Below are 21,449 nucleotides of genomic sequence, written 5' to 3'. Positions count from 1 at the left end.
TTAGCTGTGGATTTGAATGTTTGGATGTCTGGTCGTATAAAGGCAGCTGGTTTCAATGCTGCTTAACTGGAAGCCTCATCATCATGCTTCTGTGTGTGTGTGTGTGTGTGTGTGGCTGTGTGGTCGGTACACTGAGGCTGTGGTGGAGAGCCTCACCTTAGGGAGAGCAGAAATAACTCAGGCCATGATGTATGTGTGTGTGGCTGTGTGTGTATGTGCCACCCACACACACACACATACACATCCTCCTCCACCACATCCTACCACCATTTTTTAAAAACCGTTTCCCTAGTTATGCCTTTATCTTCTTCCACCAAACGTCACTGTAGGAGGCATTACCAAACAGCGTGAACCAGTTTTTAAAAAAAGTTTCCAGTATTTGAAATAAGCAAAACTTTGCCAGTGACATTGAGACCTAACGATTCATGAAACTTTTTCAAGTTTTCAAGGTGTATAAAAAAGAGAGAGGAAACAGACGGAAGGGAAGGCAGCGTGTTGACGACTGTCCACAATGATTTATGTGTCTTTTCGCTGTCAGGAGAATGATCGAACTTTTCCCTCTGACCACCTCTGCTCTTAATTACAGTCATAATCGCTCGCTGGGTGGCTTCCAGGTCTGCTTTTAAAGGGAGGGAGAGCTTGTCCTTTTGTCTGAACAGAATATCTGGCAGGGTTTCGGATCTGCTTTTGACTAATTTGGCTTTGAGGTTGTACAACACTTCACAGCTCAGAGGATGCATGCATTAAAAGTCCATCAGGACAATGTGGGCCAGACACACCGACAGGAACATTAGCAGCAATGTGCAGACTGAGCGTCCAAACTTACTTGTAAGGTGTTTTTTTTTTCTCTATTCAGGGCTGTGCATCCTTCAAGTATCTCTGCATTATATAGGTAAACAGTGTTTTTCAGTCGGACACAATGGGGCTGCACTCTAGTTAATGCTTTGTGTTGCAGTGTTCAATGGCGAGTCCAGCCAGAGGATGCGATGGGTTGCTATGCGTGGGTCGTGGTATCCAGGGGTTCGGGCTTTTACAACTTTGAATAGGACTGCAGAATAAACTTTGACTGTTGCCAACATTGTGCCAGTTATTGCTGTGTTGCATGAAATACATAAGTATTTTTTCATTTTCTTATGCATTGTATAGTGTCCTTTTACGAGTGACAGGAATGATGCACGTAGATCTTTGATCTCTGATCTTTGACTTCACTATTGAGACTAACTAGAAAAGAAGGAAGAAAGCTTGTCTTGCATAGGATTCTTTAGTCTTTGAGTTCGTCACACTATGTTCTGTATCTGAGTCTGTGGCCGAAGGTAAGCAGACGAAGAACTTAAGTGGCTTTTATGCGGAAGCTTATTCTGACCGTTGACTGTCACAATAATTAATTGAAATGCAGAGATGAGGTTAAAGATTAGGCCACTCAAATGTGAATTAATTTGCTTGAAAAAGAAGTGCATTGTGCTTCTTCAGGTTCATTGAATGTCAGCAACAAATTGTTAAGATGTGAAATTCAGCTTCATTTTAGCCTCGGTGTGAGGCTGTTGTTTGTTATAATTCAGTGCCAACAGTTAAGTTTAATGATTAATTCCTGTCAGATAGATTATAACCAACATGATCCTGGAGCTCATTCACTGTCTGACGGATGCGCTTGGACACTTGTGACTCATGTTGGAGTCACCCCACAGCCTAAAAATAATCATGACTGAGAGTTTGAGTCAGTCTTAATGTCCACTTCCTGGAGGGAAATGGATTATTGTCTGATGCAGACAATGGTGAAAAAAAAAATCTATTTTTTTTCTACCACTAAATAAGTCTGCCTTCCCCCGCTGTACAACATGAGAGAGATACTTCACATGTCCAAATCCGCTGGATCGTTATTGCCTCGCCGCCGGCAACAGCCAGGACTGGGGGCGTTATGGGTTGTCTGTCTACACTGTACATCCATATAGACATCCCATTTTTGTGAATGTGACATCTCAGGGACATTATGAGCCATCTTCCTCAAATTTGGTGCAAACGCTGACTTGGACCCAAAGGTGAACTGATTAGGATGTGGTGGCTAAAAAGGTCAACGGTCACTCTGACCTCACAAACCACATTTTTGGCCACAACAGAAGAATTCATGCGCTAATTATGACACAATTTAATGCAAATGTCTAATGGAATGAAATGATGATAAGTGATGACATTTTATACTCAAAAGGTCAACGGTCAACCTCACCGTGACATCATAATGTCCTGCAGAAACACTCCTGGCCATAATTCAACACTAAGTGGGACTGTGACCATATTTCCTGCAACATGACTGGTTGGTGGAGGTACAGCCTATATCCACAAAGCCATAATTCAAGCTGTGCATTCATTTAGGATGGTGAAGTGGATGAATTTAGTCCCACTGGACTGTTTAGTAGCTGTAGCTACTCTTCTTGGAGCCCTTGCTTTTCAGTTTTAATAATATTGGAGGACAAAAATCTGAACAATTCTGACACCTCTTTGTTTTAATTTCACAGCTTTCTTTTTGTGTTCTTCCAACCTCAGTAAATCCAAATGCAGCCCAATTGTTTTGACACAAACATGACACATATGATATGAAGAAATGTGAGGTCAATGTGAGGTCTACTCTGATAAAATGGAGAGACTGGGAGTTGTCAGATACACCTTCAGACTGCATAATTATTATAGATAGATAGATAGATAGATAGATAGATAGATAGATAGATAGATAGATAGATAGATAGATAGATAGATAGATAGATAGATTGATTGATCACTCACTAAAATATACAAAAGATGATGATGCATGAAATGAAATGATGCATGAAATGCATTAACCTGTGGATATGGTTTCCCCCCTTGTGGTGGTGATCCACTCAGACAATGCACACAAAAGAATAGATAGATAGATAGATAGATAGATAGATAGATAGATAGATAGATAGATAGATAGATAGATAGATAGATAGATGGTAAAATTAGCATAATAAAATGCAGGAAAATACAGCCATCTGCATATTGTGACTTTACCATGTGATTATTTAATATTCTTGCCGTTCAAAATCATGTTTTCCATAAATTGGGTAAACTAACACTCTGTAACAAGGTAATAAAAATTATCAAAAAAGGATTAGTTAAAAAAAAAAAAAAAACCTAAAGAAAAGGCTCAATGACTCCAGTTTATTAATAGCCAGAACATTGTATCTGTTATAGCCTATAGCTACTGAGACACTGCAGTGCAGACGAAGCTGCTAAATCAAAAGGATTAACTCTTCTATTTTTTTTTTTATTATTCATTTATTTTTTACCGGAAACAAATGTGTCTGAGAGCAGAAAACCAGATCAGGTCAGATGTTCTGTTTCCCCTTAACTTTCTGTCCCGGGTCCTATAGGAGGAGAGGCTGCATCCTCCGGGGGCAGCAGCAGCCTCTCTGCTCCTCACTTGGCCCCTATGTCTGTCTCTCTCTCTCTCTCTCTGTGTGAGCGTGATGTGTGTGTGATGTGTGTGTGTGTGTGTGCGGTGTGTGTGGTGGTCCGGACGCCGAAGTGACGAGCTTTGTGGTGCATCCGACGTGTGCACCGTCCCCGGGACTGACAGGGCCGAAGGTCCAATGAAATAAGTCGACATATTGAGGTTGTCAAATCAAAGCCAAAGAGGAGGCGCTGTCCCGTCGTCGTCTGCATTACGTCATGCACAAACAGCTGGTCGTTGGCAGAGAGAGAGAAAAAAAAAAAAATCTGAAAAAATGTAGACCAGCACAAGCGACTGAGGAACTGCACCCGGGCTGTAGCCCCTCCACTAAATATTTGGCTTTTAACGATGTGGCAGCTGGAGCGCCGGGGCTCAGGATGTAGCCCTCCGAGGCTCCTCTTGCTTGTTTACACCTATCTCTGCGCTCTCGGAGGTGAGTGCTTTCTGCTTTCTGTTCACTGTGTGTGTGTGTGCAGTGTGTGCAGTGTGTGTGTGTGTGTGTGTGTGTGTGCTGTGCTGCTTTGATTCACGGGGAGCTGTTCCTTTTGTCGGGGGTGCTGAAATGTGAAATCCTCTACCTACCGACCGACCGACCGACCGACCACAGCAGCAGCAGCAGCAGCAGCAGCAGCAGCAGCAGCAGCGGAGGTTACAGGCAGCGGCAGCGATCGCATCCCGCTCCTGGTTTGAATCCAGTCCCCCCCTCCACCTCCTTACTCCAGTCCTAACCCCCCCCTTACACCTTTTCCTCGCTTTTCCCCTTCTCACCAAACTAAAAGACAAAAATCAGCTGCTTTCAGCCTCGGACAAATGTGTTTTCATTGAGCACAGGACTGGCTTCAGTTCAACGTGACGCATGGGCAAGGTTGCTGCTAATTATGGCACGACTTGACAGATCAGATGCTCCTATAGGTTGTAGGCTGCGATCCTGAATGTATGGCCACAACAAGAAAAGAGATCACACCGGTGGCTGGACGCTTGTCGTTTCTGGTGGTTGGTGTTGTTGTTATTGTTACCTCTGGTTGCTTCTACATGTGTTTGTGCCCTTGTATTTTGCTTTGTTAGAGAAGGCAAACACAAGTTGGCATAGTGCAGAAATATAACCAGATCCACCTCTCAATGAGGCAATTTTTTTTTTGTCAAACCATGGTATTCCCTTATATTGAATGTGTTATATTGAATATTGGATTGAAATGAGCAGATTTGAATTTGATATTGTGCATGTAAACCTCTTAAATCCCTTTAGTTGTCATCAAATGTGAGCCAAAAGTCTAGTACTATCCTGACACGCAGCGTGGTTTCCCCACCAATATGTCTTTTTTGCTGCTTCAAGACAAAGCCGTGAAGCAGAAAACCTCAGTGCTGAATTGTCTGACAGCGATGAATCCATATACCTACCTACATGCAGCACGCACTGTAGCTACTGACTGTGGTCACAGAGAAGATCTGAAAGGTCTGCGTGAGGATGTTGCAGTCCCCTGACAGACTTGTTGCTGTTTAGCTCCATCAGTTTTTTGCTTAAATCTCTTGACTTGGTTGAAGATGAAGGCTCAGTTCATCACTTTTCACTGCTTTTTTGTGTGATGTATTTGTGATATAGCCTATTGGCTTTACCATTGTAGAATTAGTATTATTCGACTGGTTGTTGTCTTGATGCTCAGTCACTTTGTCTACTCTTGTCTTGGATGAAATGTGACATCTCTGGTGGAAGGTGGACGATCCAGTAAATCTTTACGGCAGTGTTTGATTTCTGAGGCGTTTGTTCTGGTTGGTGGGTGTGAACAAGCGGAGGACAGAGTGTGTTGGATCAGGGATGGAGGAATTGATTGCCTGTTGATGGTATGAGGAAAAAAACAGAAAAAACAAAAAGATGTTGTTACAAATGACTCTACAGTTTCTTCTTTTTGCTTTTCCTCAAGATTTCTTTTTTTAAAAATCCTACGAGATGATGAGTAATTTCAAAGCTGGCTTTACCTTTGCTTATCCCCCCCCCAAAAATAAATAAAATAAAATAAAGTTTAAAGATGATCCAGCTCAGCGTTCAAGGATACATCTGTAGTTGAGATGACAAAAAGCAGGATTATGTCTATATTAAGCCCCTCACAGAGTAAAACAGTGGTTGGGAGGCGCTCATTGAAGAGATTACCGAATACTGAACCGTGCTGTAAGAAATCCTATAAGCACTCTACTGCCTTTATCTGCAAATGAAACGTCTTTATGTAGCTGGCAAACAAACAAGCATATTAAGATGTCTTTGCATGTTCACACCTTCACATTAAGTGCAGTGCTGTTATGAGTGGGATTGTTGGACTTGGGCTGTTTTTCTTTTGGATGCACAGACATTACATTTACAGTACAAAGCCTTATTTTTCACAAACATGTGAGGTTTGAAAGTTCGTGCCTCTGATTTTCAAACAAGGACCCCAGTCTGTCGATGTCAATTTGTCTCAATGACCTGCAGCAGCAGCAACAGCGACCGTAAGATTGTGTCAAAAATGAAATATACCCAGTTTCACAATATCGACCTCTTCTTCTTAACATAAACGCCAACTCTCTCTCTCTTTTTTTTCTGTTTGTGACCCTTTAAGACAAACCAGCGTTTACTTGCAAATCCTACAGGGCGCAGGTCTTTGAGTTGGTGAGGAGATGAATAATTTGAATACTATTTGAATAATTTTTTGTTTGCTGAAGAGGTGAACCCCCCACCCACCTCCCAAAAAACAACAAATAAACATAATTTCATGTAGGAGGAATTTGAAATTCTTGCTTTTTCCACCTGCAGTAATCAGCTCACAGCCCCTTTTGTGAATTAACAGTGACATTTTTGGGACTATTTATGATGATTTAAGGACTTTGTTGAATAATGTAATCAAGATAGATAGATAGATAGATAGATAGATAGATAGATAGATAGATAGATAGATAGATAGATAGATAGATAGATAGCATTTCAGTCTGGGGCAAATGACCAGTATCCATGTAATCAAAAGGGGCAAAGGAGAACTTCATAATGCAGATAGCAGACCAGAGGAAGGCTGGGAGCTTTGTATAGGTTTAGGCTTCAGCTCTTGACAGTAAGACCTCTTCATTCTTCTGAGTTTCCTCCCTCCTTATTCTGTAGCTTTTAGTATTCAAGATTGCCTCCATAGGTGAGAGCCGGTGAGAGCTTTGAGGACGGGTAATAGAGTGAGAGAGAGGAGACGAGCAGAGCCGTTTCTCTCTCTCTCTTTTTTTTTACGACACACATTAGAACACGCTGCACATTCAGGAAAACCTTTTCCTTCACGCGTCCACGCCTCTGCGCCTTGTCACTGTAGAGGGTCACTTGGTTTTTCTTTACTCCCTATCATCATCAAGGGCGAAAAAGCAGAAGCAGCAGCAGCAGCAGCAGCAGCAGCAGCAGCAGCAGCAGCAAAACATGCAGTTGCAAATGACAGCATTAGTACAGTGAGCTTGCCTTACACTGTCTCTCGCTACAACTCTTAAATGAATTGGGCTCTTGCTGGCTTTTCGAGGGCGCAGGCTTTTCATTGCATACTCAAAACAGTGCTGGGAAATTTTGAAGTGCACAAATTGCAGGGGGAGATAAATTATACCCTGAAAGAAAAGAAAATGAAGGAAAGAAAGAAAAGGAAAGACATCACCATAGGTATTCCAAGTGCAGATGGTAGAAATGGTACACCACGCACAAACACAAAGGGAGTGTGTGCTACAAATGGAAAAAACATCCTCCTCCAGCGAAACATCAAGGTGCCTGCACATTGTTCCCATGTAAAACAGCTGCATTCTTTGTATCTACGTTAACATTTATCGAGGAGCCACAGCGCTTTCTAGTACAGCAATTAACTGACTCACACACACTTTCCCCCCCCACCTAGTTTTCGGCCCACCTGCTGGGTGTGCTCACTCGCCCCAGTCCCAGCTCATGTAGGTAATATGGCAGATTACACCTGTCGTCCTGTTCTGTAGCTTTTATTCGCGGAGCCTTAGGTGGATGTAATCCAAGGATTTGATATTATGCGAGGCATGAGTGAGCCTGCATACGTCTGCATCCGCCTCAGCTGCTTTAAAAGGAGTCGAAGTCTGAGATTACATATTCAGATGATGTGGCTCTCAACAGGCAAGTGTGAGTGGAGTTAAGACAGAGAGATCACTTATGCCCTCAAGAACCATGGTGTTGAAAAATCTGAATGTTTTTTTTTTTTTTTTTACTCTGGATTCTGTTATTATGACCAAGAGTCCTCATCATAACTCTGACTCTGTGAGTCACACTAACCATAGCTGTGGATGACAATGTGTCATCATGTTCAGACTCAAATCTCTCAACATCTATTGGGTGCGTTGCCATGAAATTTTTTTTTTAATCCTAAAGACTTTGTTGCTCCCTTTTCCCCCTTTTTCTAGCACCACCATTAGGTCAAATATTCTGCTAAAGGCCTGTACATACTCAGCAACAACAGAGAAATTTGTTCCCTCTCCCAAGGCTGCAAGAAAAGAGTGACGTCATTTGCTTCTTGCAGCCTTGGTTTTGGGAGTTTTTGCTGCTTGTTCTTGACGCATCATCTGGGCAGAACTTTTTTCTTGCATGCTGCCTGTCCGACAACTACTGTGTGAGTGATTGATCAGAAATTTGATGTAGAGGCCTATATGTTGTGAAATATCTCAAGATCTACTGCTACTGACATTCATGATCCCCTGGGGATGAACCCTAATTATGTTGATGATCCCTTGACTTTTAACAACAGTGGCATCATCAGGTCAAAAGTTCATTTTGTTCAATACTTGACTAATGACTAAAGACCTCCAACCTCAGCTGTTGTTTCTATGACGTGCTAAACACAGCACTCTAACAAACACACATTTTACGAGTTCATCGATTGCATATTTACATTGACATTGAGAACATTTCATCGGGCCACCTTGCTAAGCCAACATGGTAAACATGACGTTGACATTGGTATTAAGCTGAAAGCTAAATGTATGTTCTCCTTTTAAACTTCCAAATTATGATATATATATTGTGTCTTCTTCTTTGAAAATGCTCAGGGCCTCTGTCCTCTTCTCTTCTGCTCCCAACAGATTGCCTTTTTGTGACTGAATACTTCACCCGCACGCCTCGTAAACTGAATGCTTTCAACTCCTTCGCCAGTGTGGAACTGTTCCACTTCAATGTGCCTGACGACACCATGATGGCCGTATGGAACCTCATCACCTTCAAGGAGCAAGGGGGCACATTCGGAGACAGCTGCCCGAACCGCAATGTGACTGTGTAAGAAAGACGACTTTGTCACAACGACTTTCTTTTTTCCTGACCTTCCTGAACCTGCCTTTGTTTTTTATTCTGCTCAAGTTACATACACTGCTCCTTCAGTGTGGTATTACGTAAATAGATAATACCCTAATATGAATCTTATGAATTTGGGAAAAATAAAGTTATAACAGCTGGTTAAGCCTGAGCAGTGTCAGCTTTGAGATAGAGAGGAACTACTGTAAAAGTAATTAGCTGCATTTAGCTTTTAGTTTTTTTTCCCCTGTCTTTTTTTTTTACATTGGTGATCAGCGTTTGTCATGAAATCTCAGGTGACTGCTCTGCGTTCCTGTGATGTTGCGAATGATGTGGTTATCACATTCAGATGCGAGGCACTGGATATGATTATTAATGTCGTTGTGGATTTGAATCCTTGAAATTTGAAACAGAAGACGCCATCTGTCCCCATGTTGTCAGCTGGTCCTATGGATGAATCTCATATTTGGCAGATGCATCAGTTGTTTATGAAAATATTGGGCTGTAACAGGGATTGGATTTCGGTTTTGTGATTAATAGGTACTTCAGGTCCGGGGCTCCACCAGTAATCAACCCCCTGTACACCCGCTTCCCTCGGGACACCGTCGTCCCAGGGTCCTTTGCTGTGACCCTGACCTGGACTCTTCCAAACCGTACAACAGGAGCGTTCAATGTGACCAGCCCGCTCCCTGGAGACTGGTTCCTAGCAGCACATTTACCCAAGGATGAAGGCAAGATCTCAGTCAAGGTGAGCCAGGCCATTTATCACGAATGGACCTTACAGTTTTATATAAAAGAAATTGAATTGTGGCGGTGTGGGGGGGTGTTATTTTGTTGAAGTAGTTTGTTCTAACATTGGTTACTGTGCTGTTTTTTGCACTGCACTAGCGAGCAGACATTTTTACCTGTCATAGCAGGGAAAATCACTGGTGAAACAAAGTTTCATAGCGATGGCTCGGTTCCAACGAAGTCCCAGTGAGGCAGCATGAACAAAGCCAGGACACAGAGACAATCTCATGTGGTTGAGATCAGACTGCAGCCTGGCTTCAATAGACCAGTTTGCTTTTGTGGAGGCTCAATATCCAAGGAGGGGGAAGTTATTAACAGTCACAGTCTGAGAAGACTATACAACCAATCAGAGCAACAAAACCAGACATAAAAGAGCTGGTGAATTAAACTGTCACCAAATCTTCTTTCTAGCACTGACTGAAAACACATCTTTGTAATGATAAAATGCTGCAGGTGGGTGCAGATGTGTGTTTTATAGAAGATATAGTGTCCACTTTGTATAAGGATTTGACCCTTTGCTATCTGTCACTCCCTTTTCTCTCCACTGTCTAATGGGGTAAAATACCCCTAAAATATAGTCTCCAGATTAATAGCAGCCATCTTGGTTGTTAACAAAAATACTTTAGTGATGATCTTGTGTCAGTCATTGGATCAGAGCCGCCCCTTTCTAGATACATGATTGTGATTGGCCCAACCCGTCTCAGGGTGAATGGAAATCTGTCTAAACAGAAGGTGCGTCAGACTCACCAGTGACAGCACATCAACATGAAACTGGAAAATGACCTGGTTTCCAAACTAAATGAAAAAAAGTTATTGCATAAATTGGTTGCACTACTTATCATATATGTGTGTCACAGTGTTTATCTCTGTGTGGTGGTGGTCCTTGTTAGATAAACACATAAATAGATAAATGAATCCAGTAGATTTCATATCAATAAGACCATGACTGTGTCTACAAAATGTCATGACAGTCTGTCCATTCGTTGTTGAGATATTTCAGTCAGGACCAAAGCAGCGGACAAACGCAACACAAACACAGTTGAATCGCTACATCTCACAGGAATGGAAACGGGTATAACTGAGACTTATTTATGCTAATGTGTTATGTAATGCAAATTCAATGAGATATGCATCTAAAATATTCTCTGCATGGTTACTTAACTCCCCATCATGATAAAAAAAAAAAGAAAAACAGAGTAAGATGTAAGAATTCGTTGGGATTAATATTCCAGTTCGTGCTGCAGAGTCTAAAGAGCCAGAACAGTGTCAGAGAGTTTTTCTTCATCTCATCATGTTCTCCTATTTGGCTGCATAAACACCTGCTGATTTCCATTTCAGGCAATTTATTTGTCGCTGGCATGGTGTTTGGTTGTGCCTCCTTTGTGATTTTCCACCGGCTGGCAAAAGTGCACCTGGAATACACAACAATCAAAAAATATCATCAAAAGTTGCCATCAACATTGCGTGCACAAAAGAATGGGTTTGCTCTTGGGGCAGTGGGAATAGAGGCTGCTGTGGCTAAAATGTGATCTGCTTCCAATGACACACTGTATAGATGGAAATAACATACCTTTTTCCAAATTCTGCTTTCTGAAGCAATTTTCTAGCAAACCAAGGTGTTTTCTGTTCGGAGAGGAGACACGGATGGAAGCACTGCAAGCAGAACTGGGGAATGCACACTGCATTTATAACGGCGCTCAGTTCATGAGGCTTTAGTGAGGAACAAAACCCCGAAACAAAACAAAGAAGCAGCGATAAACTGTGTCGTCTGTCAAACTCATTACCTCCACATGCACTTTGATTTGCTGAAATTGCAATTAGGATACACTGTGTTTTTGTCCCCTTCATAACAAGACTGAAGAGGAGTCTCAGAAAACTGTATGCAAGCACATGTATTTCAATCAGGCTTAACAGTTTTTGAATTTGACCTGTGTGCACCTCGGTATATTGTTTGTAACAAAACAGAAGCAGGTGCATCGTAACCAGTCATTACACATCATACAAAGCTAAATGTGAATGAGGAAACTGATTGGAAAATGATATAAGTATTAAATATTCAATGTTTACTGGTCCATCCAACCGTCATCATGCATCTACATGACTTCATCAAAGCGTAGGGCAACCACTTCATCTCGTGTCTGAGTAACGTGTCAGTGATGCTTGTTATTTTTTGGCAATAATGACATGCTGATAAGAGCAAGGATTGTGAGAATTCACCGAAAAAGACTAAAGGCTCTAATTTCATAGACGCTTTTGATCTGACATCAGATGTGACGGGAAATTGGATATAGATATACATTTATGTGTTGATTCAGATAGTTACATTAAATAGGCCTAGTGGTTGTTGTGATTATTCATTGCATAGAAATGGGCCTGTCATTCTGGAAACCTGCCTGTGAGGTTTTGGTGACGTGTGCGCACTGTGCGCCGGTCAGCCAAATTACCAATCGACCGGCTGCACTCCACCTTGCGCCGAGAGTAGACCAGGTTGGAGCTGGCGAGCTTTCGGCGAACCCTCGGTGCAGCCCTTTGGTACGAAATTGTCACTGCGCCAAGCTGAATTTGTCGACTCCTCCCCCTGCTGCGTCGGCACAGCTCAGTCTGCCAAACTGCCAAATTGGCTGCGGGTGGTTTTGCGCCCGATGAAAATAGCACTGCGCCACCTTGTGCCACACCTGCGCCTAGTACGAAAATAGAGCCTTTAAATCTCAATATAATCGGTCACAAGTCTGGAAGGGAAACTCGTCTAATTTACAGCTTTCATTTCATTCACAGTGGAAGAAATGAAAAAGAAATGTTCTTCATTCGTTTTTATCTCACTTATCCATTATTAAAAAAGATGTTACTGGTTTATGATGATCATTAAAATCAGGCTGTGACATAATAGTTTGCCAGTATATATTAGCCTTTTATTAAATGCTGGATATTGGCCAGGCAGCATTCGTCTACTGTCAGTACAATGGATCTCAGTGTGAGATTGTAAATACAGAGCAACAATCTGTGAATTCAACTGTTAAAATGTGTTTGTTTTGTGTAATGGCGTATTTTTTCATCCCTGAGAACAAATATTGTAAATTATCTTAGCCCTTATGTCTGTATATCATTGAAATTAAGTGTCATCTAATATATTGTTCCTGCAATACATCCTCCCTGTTTGAGCCGTGAGAAGTTTTTGTGTAAATGGGAGAATTAAAAATACTAGAGGAGCTCTCAGTACATAATGCAGACTCAGATATCATAGAGTTCAATGGTGAACATAAACTCTCAGTGGTTGCATTTATTGCAACACTCTTGCAGTGGATTGCACTAAGTTGTTCAGGTGTACCTAATAAACCAGAGTGTTTTCTTTTTCCTGAAAGACATAGTCTCCATGGGTCACTGACTGAAGGAGGTAAAATAACGCAATTAGTCAGGTTCTCAGTGGGGTGGTGAGGAGCTGGGGCTTTAGGGGCTTTAGCGAGGAGTTTTAGAGGCTTTAGCACCCTGCCAAGACTGAAATTCCAGGAGAAAATAAATTGATGCTTATATCTCCTTTGGCATGAAAATGGTAAAAAATTTAAAGGTATTGAACACCATCTAAAGCTGTCTGCATTTACAGTGTAAAAAAAAAAAACCATTGGCCGTCATATCGGTTGAACCTTAATTAAAACACAACTTGCCCCACAAGACGCATGTGCAGGTCCAACTGACAGGCCATAATAAATCAAAGGGTCACCTCGGCGGCTCCCGGACTAATGACATGCCACAGTAATTGTGGCTGTAGCAGGACGGGGGTTAGTGATCAGCTGACAGGAGTGAAGGGTCTCATTTGGCATTCACACCTGTCCTTTTGAATCCGGTGCAGTGAGAAGCCCCCTCCTCCCCCTTTCCCCCCCTCCCACTTCCTCTCCCCCCGTTCCCTTTTCTAAAACAAATTTTTACAGCAGATCATGTGCAGGAACAATGCACGCCCTGCTGGCTCTAAGTCATTCTGTCTGCTTGGCTCATCTCACAGAGTAATGCACATCAAGAATTAATGGTTCAGAACAACACAAGTGAAATAGCGGGTGCATGTTACACTGTGTGGCAGGCAGAGGGAGGACAGAGTGATATTAATCCAGGAAGTTGACAGGCTTTATACACACAGTCCATTAGGAATTTTCAGCCACTCTGAATGATATCTAATCTCCTCCTTACCAGCCTTTAAGACATATTGGTGAGTTAACCCCTAAAATGCCAATCTAAGCCACTGCTGTGATATCTCTGTAGGGTCTGTCCGAAGAATGCCAGTATTTGTTCCAACCTCAGCTCATTGTCCAGAGGCTAATTGGGATTTCAGTGCTGTATCCTGGATACTTCATCGACCAGATGATCCCCATCCACAACAGATCTGCACTTTATAAGTAAGTCTTCTTCCTCACTTTTCAAAAGACAGATAGTCAGAATGGATTGGATTTGACATTACATACCCACATCTAATCCAAGAGAGAGAGTAAACTACTTTTCCTTCTCCTCAGCTCACCTTCTTCATCTATCTCTTAAGTTATTCTTTTCCTGGAGCCGTAGCCTTATATTGAAGTTTTATTTTTAAAAAGATGCAATTTCCAAATGTATGCTTGTAGTTTGAACAACTTTATTAACTTCACCTCCACAAAAAGTCGCATTAATCTTGTGAGAAGAGAAATAAGACCTTTTTTTTCTCAGTTGCCAGTTGGATCCAGGTGTTCATAGCCAAAAATGCTACTGTATATGCACCCAGAGTGAATAGCCAGTGTTGCTTTTGCACCTAACTGTGTGTGTGTATATAAGATGGCAGGCCTGAGGTGTCTATAGGAAGAAGCTGAGCTGTGTGCACCCAGCTGTCTGTAGCCAATTGTGTTACCACCCAGAGTTTAGACTCTCCTGGGCGACTTCAATGGAAAGATCTGGCAGAAAAACTCTCTAACAAGCGGTTTGACCAGATTCTTTTCCCTTAAATCTTACCATGTAGTTGTGTTGCCTGCATCTATAAGCAAACTGTAGCTCGGAAACTGAACTGAAGAAAATGATAATAAAAGAAAAATAATAAACCAACCAAGTATGTCTAAAAATAAATCTGTGCCCGATGGCAGCAGATGTTTACAATGCTACAGTACCTGGTGTATTGTGTTTATGAAACGGTGCTATGCAGCAATTTGCACTGTCCTGTATGCCTTTTTATACCTGCATAAAAAAAACACAAACAACTAGGGGAGCAATCAAGCATCCCATACACGAGTAAACGCTGAATAGCTGCTTTATGATTGTTTTCACCTGGGTGCAAGTTTCTTTTATCCGGTGCATAAAACTGAAATAATGTTAAGAGTATTGAAATGTTAGATGTTTGGTGGTTTTTTAAAATCTTTGTAGCGCTTTTCATTCAGATGAAACGGATATAAAAAAGATATGAGTTTACCTGCTCCTGTAAAAGTAATTTAAACCAGAGCAAAAACTGTTCTTCAACATCCTGAATAATGTAAAGACTGTAGCACAGTGGTATTACTTCTGCCTAAAACGTGTGTCTGCGTGTGCTTTTCTCTGTGTGTGTGTCTGTGTGTGCTTGTGCAGAGTGTTCATCCCCAATTATATATCAAAGGTGAAAGTTCAGCTGGTAAACTGCAGCACCAAGAACAAGAGTAGTGACAGTTGTCCCGTGGTGCTGAAGATAAGAGCGCGGGCGCCGCCGGTGCATAACTCAAGTGCCCTCGACTGCAGGGAGTGGAACCCGTGTGAATTAGACACCCTCGTCCCCGCCTGGGAACAATGGTACTACATCCTGGTGGAGAGATATCTAAGCAACTCCGACGTCTACTTCCGCATCGGGGTGCAGGTCACAGGTGAGCGTGTTAATTTACTTTTTTATTTTTTTTTTACCTCCCATGAAATGAAGCAGCTGTTCTCGTTTTGTATTTATACCTGGGAAAAGAAAGACTAAACACATTAAAAGACAATAATCAAATAACACTGATTGGACATCATCAGTACAGAGGACCTCATTTATTCATTTTAATCAGCTTAAAGGGGTACATTAGAAAATTAAATAATTTGAAGTGGGCCAGTGTAATACTGGCTGAAATAGCAGCTTTTATAGCCAGAAATGGCCGCACTTTGTTTAAACATAATAACAATGATATGAGCAAAAAAAAGCATCATACATACATACATAATACATAACCTGAATTTACAACCATTTAAATCCATTAGCTACTGGTTATATTGGTTTTATTCCAGTCAGGGTCCTGACTGTTCAGTATGTATTTCAGATTATTCATGATGTCGTTCCGCCATTTACACCATTATTGATACAGAACAGTGGAGGCTATTGGCACATTTCACTGCATTACATGTATGTGACAAATAAACTCTGAACTGAACTGAACTGATATAGTGTGCATGTATGAATAATAATATGCTACATACAGTGTTATTGTGGCATCAAAAGTGTCTTGCTGATGTTTCACTGTGTGATACATTGAATAAGCTGATTATTACAACATCTTTCTGCATTTAAAGACAAGTATAATATTGCACCACACTGGCTTTGCTTCTTGTGTGAAACGTGACTTGCACCGTTTTTACTGGCAGGTCTCATCAGGGTTTTTCCACACAACGAAGAATAGGTTGCTGCGTTAATGAGAGCACTTTACCAATTTTGTCAATTAAACAAAGCCGTTTAATTAATTATTAAAGGTAATGTGTTTGATTTCCCTCATTATTTGCAACTAGATTATGATAATGGTTTATTTTCCGCTGTCTTTTAGCCGTTTTAGTTGATTCTTTTGTTGTTCATTATTTTCCTTCCCTGCTGCTTTCGAAGTGTAATTTAGGCGATACCGGGGTGGTGATGTCTGTGAACCTGGAAACTCATAAATCAGACTACACAAAAGCTCTGAGTCGATTTTGCCGGCATATCATATCCAATATCCAAAATTATGCAGACAAAAAAGGATGAAGAATCGTGGCTTCCCATTTGTAAAGGGGAAGGCAAAAAAAACAAAACAAAACCAAAAAGCGCCCAAGATGCTCAGGCAGGAATTAGATTTCGGACATGTGACGTTGTGATGGGGGGAAAAGGGACGAGGCCAAACACAGCTGGAACCGTCAAGAGGCTTGTTGAGGAAAAAGACCGGAGCTCAAACTGAGGCGATTCATGAGGGATTGCTAAGAGGCCAGTGATACCACGCTTAAGTGCTACATGCTGTTTTTGGGTTGCGGAGTGCAGAGATATTCTTTATGCCCGCTCCGCAGGGATGGCTCACAAATCTGTGGGAAGTCCACTCCCTTGTAGCGATCCCTCCCTCTGTTTGACACTGTACGGTGCACTTTGTCACCATGGCAACGCAGACACTAATTATTCACACTCTGGCTCTCCTCCTGCCTGCCAGGCAGATCTTACTTGACCTTTTGTGGATTTAAATTGAAGAACACCTCAGGTTCAGGGAGAAGATCACCCAGAGTCCTCACCTCTTTGTGCTTTCTCGCTATTATTCCTCATTGTTGTTATGAACGCTCTCAGAAAATACGAGCCCCTCGTTCGACATTCAGTCCAATTTGCAGGTACTAGGGTTGCTGGCTAGACGCAGCAGAGTGGAGAAACTAGGTTGCACTTGATTATTTATCGCTGTTGTTTATACAATATTTTCATCGCCGGTGTCTTCCCTTTTAGTAGCTGATTGAACATTGAAGAAAAACCATAAAGAATCAAGTTCTTTGTTGGGTATGAAACACAGCGCCCTGCTCGGTCGCCCACACACACACAAACACACACATACACATACATACATAAACCAGTGTTATATATTTAGGTCTGTCGTCACTTATTTTCACACAGATTTCACTTCTAGTTTCTACCGAAGTTACATTTTGCCTGGAGCCCTGAAGTATTTAGTATTTTGGTATTTTTAGGAAAGCTTCAGCTGCCTGAACGTACATCAAAATACTTCAAACCCTTTTCAGAGACAACACTATGCAAACGAGGCAGAGGCAGAAAAGCCTTTGAAATCCTTTACCCTTGGGGATTTGGTGGTATTTGATGGTACTCTGCCAGTTGCCATCAATGACCATTTTGCAGAGAGTTTCTTTTGTGTTGAGTGAAAGCATACAGTTTGCAATTACTGTGAATCTTTGTCTCGTTAAAAGACAAAGAAAAGGAAAAGGAAGCAGCGGTACAGTGCAGAACCTTGCTGTTTACATTATGGAAACCAGCCGAAAGGGGATCATTAGCATGCATAATAATAATGCAAGAAACCGACTTGCTTATTATTGCCTGTTTGTTCGAGATTTGCTTGGGATCAGTTGTTGATTTAATGATACACAAGATTTCAGGAGGTGCACTGTATCTTCTCCAACGACATAATGTTCAGCACACAGTTTGATTGATTTCCTGTGGGAGTTTGACATCTATCTTCCTCCGAACAGATTGCTCCAAGCCCAGTCTGTCGAAGGACCAAGCTCAGCCCGGCTCCTCCATGAACATGCCTCAGTCGTTTGGAACGGCGATGGGTTTCTCCCTGTCTGAGACGCTGTCCATGGCGACGCTGCCCAGCCTGACGCAGAACGCCAGCCACAGCCTGCGCACCGCGGAGGACAGCATCATTTACCTCGCCCCCACCGCCGACACCAACAAGTGCTGGCCCATCCGTCCGACCCTGCGCAACGAGCTGGACACCTTCTCCGTGCACTTCTATGTCTTCTTCGGTCCCAACATATCGATCCCTCCGGACAGGGCCGCCGTGTTCGCCATCAACCTGATGCCGGTTTTAGACAGTGGAGGCGTCCTCAACATGGAGCTCAAACTCAACATGGTGAGTCCCTCAGATTATACTGGTAGTACTGTAGTTGGTTTACTTCAGTATTTGTATATTAAAGAGAAACTATGCAAGATTTGCACCTCAGTTAAACAGCTTCTGAGTGATTGTGATGATTAGAGCTGGGGTAGGCAGGGTTGGTTTTGAAAACGAGCCTACAGCTCCCGGTATCTTTGACCAATCAAATCTATTCTGGTCTCGGGATTCCTGATTGGTTGAAGGGCTGGCCCTGCTCTGTCCTCCCGATTTGTTAGGACAGAGTAGGGCCAGTCCCTCAACTAATCAGATATAGATTTGGTTGGTCAAAGATACCGGGAGCTGTAGGCTTCTCAGGCTGCTGCATAAAGAGCCATAGAGAAACACTGTGATTGCCCTAATAAACACAGACCTTTCCTTACTGATAGCTGAATGGGAAAACACAATGTTTCTTTGAAAAATAGTTAATATTATGTTTTTAAAAACAAATTCTGTCTACCCCAGCTTTTAATGTCTTGTGTTACGGGGAGAATGGAGGCTCTCTGCCTTCCACCTAGCGTCTCTTGGCTGAAAACCAACCATGCAAGATCAGCGCCTCTGACCCGGTGTCCCAGATCTCGTCTCATGAGAAACATGGACTGTTTTACGGCACTACGACACAAACACGCCCCGTAATCCATAACCTCTTGTTAACGTTACTCAACTTGGTAGACAGACTGATTGCCTTCTGGCTGGCTTCATTGAAAACAATTGCACATGGCCGGGGGGAGGGTTAGCTGTGAGTTTTTACGACATGAAAAAAGTGACCAAAACAGCAAAAAAGCGACTGACTTGCATAGTTCCCCTTTAAGCTTGAATTGGGCACAAGGATGTGCATTGAGCTTCAGTTTCCATTTTAAAAAATGAAGGATACGTCTTGATTGAGTGATTTGCTAGTTACTATTCATTCCAGGAAATGAGAGCTATACATACAATAGACGGGGCTCTGCTTCCACCTTCACCCTGCTTTACCATACAGATCAGACTGTAATCAAGAATGCAAATATGAATACAAGCTAGTCGAGGGAAAAGCCCCAGCAAGCCACGGTGAATAATTGGGCTCACAGACTGTGTGGCTGAGCGGCCTGCTAAATATGGATGCTCATGTGGTTGCAGACTTTGCTGTGGGAGCTGAAAAAGTTTGCAGTCAAACAGACGCCAATGTTTGGGATAGTGACATATGTCTCGAATTGAGAGCGAACAAAATGCAGAAATCAGCCAGGCAGGATTTGGTATGTCTTTGTTAAGCTGTGCTTTAGATAGTAATGTTATTAGGAATGCACCTGCAGTCGCTCTGGATGTCTGCAGGGAGCCAGAAACTGGAGAGCTACAAGCTGGCAGATGGACTTTTAAACATTTTACTCCTAATAGAAAGCAAGCCAGCCAGTGTTGAAATAACTAGAGAATGAGGCATAAAAGCCTTACAGATATCTTTGATTACTCCGTTCAAAGGAATATCCTGACATTTTGGGAAATATGCTTTTTTTGTTTTGTTTTTGTCTTCCAGGGAGATAGATTGATATCAGTTTCATCTCTCTGCATTCAGAGGAGATATTTGGTCAAGGGCACATTTTGCCTACGGTACAGTACCTGTAGCTTAGCACAGGCGCTGGAAACAGGAGGAAACAACTCCAAAACCAAGGAAATAATGCCCTTAAAGCATTGAAAAGTTAACAAAAGAATCTCACCATAAAGTTGAGTTTTAGAGCTCCTGATCAGCAGAGTTGCCCAGTTTGAATTCCCATTAATCAGACCACATAGTACTTTTTGATCATTGATTTTCACTCAAAAACTTTGAAAGGTCAGTCTTCACCTGAGGAAATGTTGTGTGATATGATTGAACCAGCCACTGCTTTACACCTTGGTAACGAGATTGTTTTGTTTCTGAATTAAACTAGTCACAGATAAATCCTCAGGTCACATGTCACAGGTTTTGTTCAGAGTTTTGTGGGATGTATGCGGCCAGTGTAACTCCACATGGCAGCCACTGATTGCTGAAAAGAATTGCTCTGAAATCATATCAATACTCTTTTATTGCTAATAAAGCTCAATTAGTTGATTGATTGATAGATGTGAAATTAATCTGCAGCTATTTTTTGTTCATCTACAAATATTTTTTAAGCAAAATATACATTTGAGACGTTTCACTGTCTCAAATGTGAATATTTGTACAAAACAAGACTTTTGAATATCATGTCAATTCAGGTTTTACACACAAAATGATTTATCGATCAGAAAATTTAGGTCAGATTCATTGATAGTCGTTGTTAAAATGCAACATCTATACTGATTCCTCTTCCTGCGATAAGCAGCGCGGCTAAACACCATCTTTTATCTCTCCTCAACACACAGAGATGAAATTAATGATCGATCGTCTCCTCTAATCCCCCGGTGAGAAAGCAAACAGATGTATTTCCCCAAAATGTCAGCGGAGAGAAACACAAATAGTTGACTTTTAAGGAAATTACTATTATTGACTGGGGAATTAATTTGATGGTTTATTGGGTGATTGCTTGCTTGCTTGCGTTGAGGTGGCGACAGTGAATTCACCTCTTGGGAAAAAAAAAAAGATCAAGATCATCCTCGGGGGGCTTAAATGGCAGCGCTGGTTCTTTCTCTGCCTTGTTCTCACATGTTCCTCAAGCGAACCTCTGTTTTCACTCGTCGTCGCTGGGATACACCCTGACCCCTCCCACCCCCTCCACTCCAATACAAGTCACAACTGGGCGGAGTTGATTGATTTTTTTAGTTGATGGATTCTGCAGTTGTCAGGGACCGTATACGTACGCTGCGGCGAAAACCTGGTCGCTATGATTGTTGCCACGACCAGAACGTATTCTTCAGAGAGACTGTCATGCTATATTATTCTATGGACAGATTTCTCCCCCCTCGGCGATGATCTGTCACTTGCTTGTCACAGGCGCAGATTCCAGTCAGCCACTGCCAGTGGGGGACTCTGGCAGATTTGCAGAGCTTAAGGAGACAATAGCTGGAGCTGCTTGTCTGCCTTGCATCACTCTCAGTGAAAGAGTGTGAATTGAATGCATATGGCTTTTATTTCCACTGATAGCTCCACTGGCACCGGATCAGT

General features: G+C 42.1%; 1 protein-coding gene across 1 annotated transcript in view; it reads left to right on the top strand.

Annotated features, from left to right (window-relative positions):
• Positions 1–3,718: 3,718 nt before the first annotated feature.
• tmem8b (transmembrane protein 8B) overlaps positions 3,719–21,449 on the top strand; it is a 46,450-nt gene continuing 28,719 nt past the window's right edge. Inside the window, exons 1-6 of the mRNA XM_085786022.1 lie at positions 3,719–3,899; positions 8,546–8,735; positions 9,291–9,498; positions 13,788–13,921; positions 15,105–15,373; positions 17,955–18,340. Of these exons, the coding sequence (XP_085642148.1) occupies positions 3,815–3,899; positions 8,546–8,735; positions 9,291–9,498; positions 13,788–13,921; positions 15,105–15,373; positions 17,955–18,340 (1,272 nt within the window). The 5' untranslated portion in view covers positions 3,719–3,814. The remainder of the gene's footprint in view (positions 3,900–8,545; positions 8,736–9,290; positions 9,499–13,787; positions 13,922–15,104; positions 15,374–17,954; positions 18,341–21,449) is intronic.

This window comes from Trachurus japonicus, chromosome 9, assembly GCF_045865225.1.
Source record: "Trachurus japonicus isolate A0001 chromosome 9, Traja_1.0".
NCBI classification, from domain to species: Eukaryota; Metazoa; Chordata; class Actinopteri; order Carangiformes; family Carangidae; genus Trachurus; species Trachurus japonicus.
Note: the sequence above shows the minus strand (reverse complement) of the source record. Positions and strands in the feature narration are given on the sequence as shown.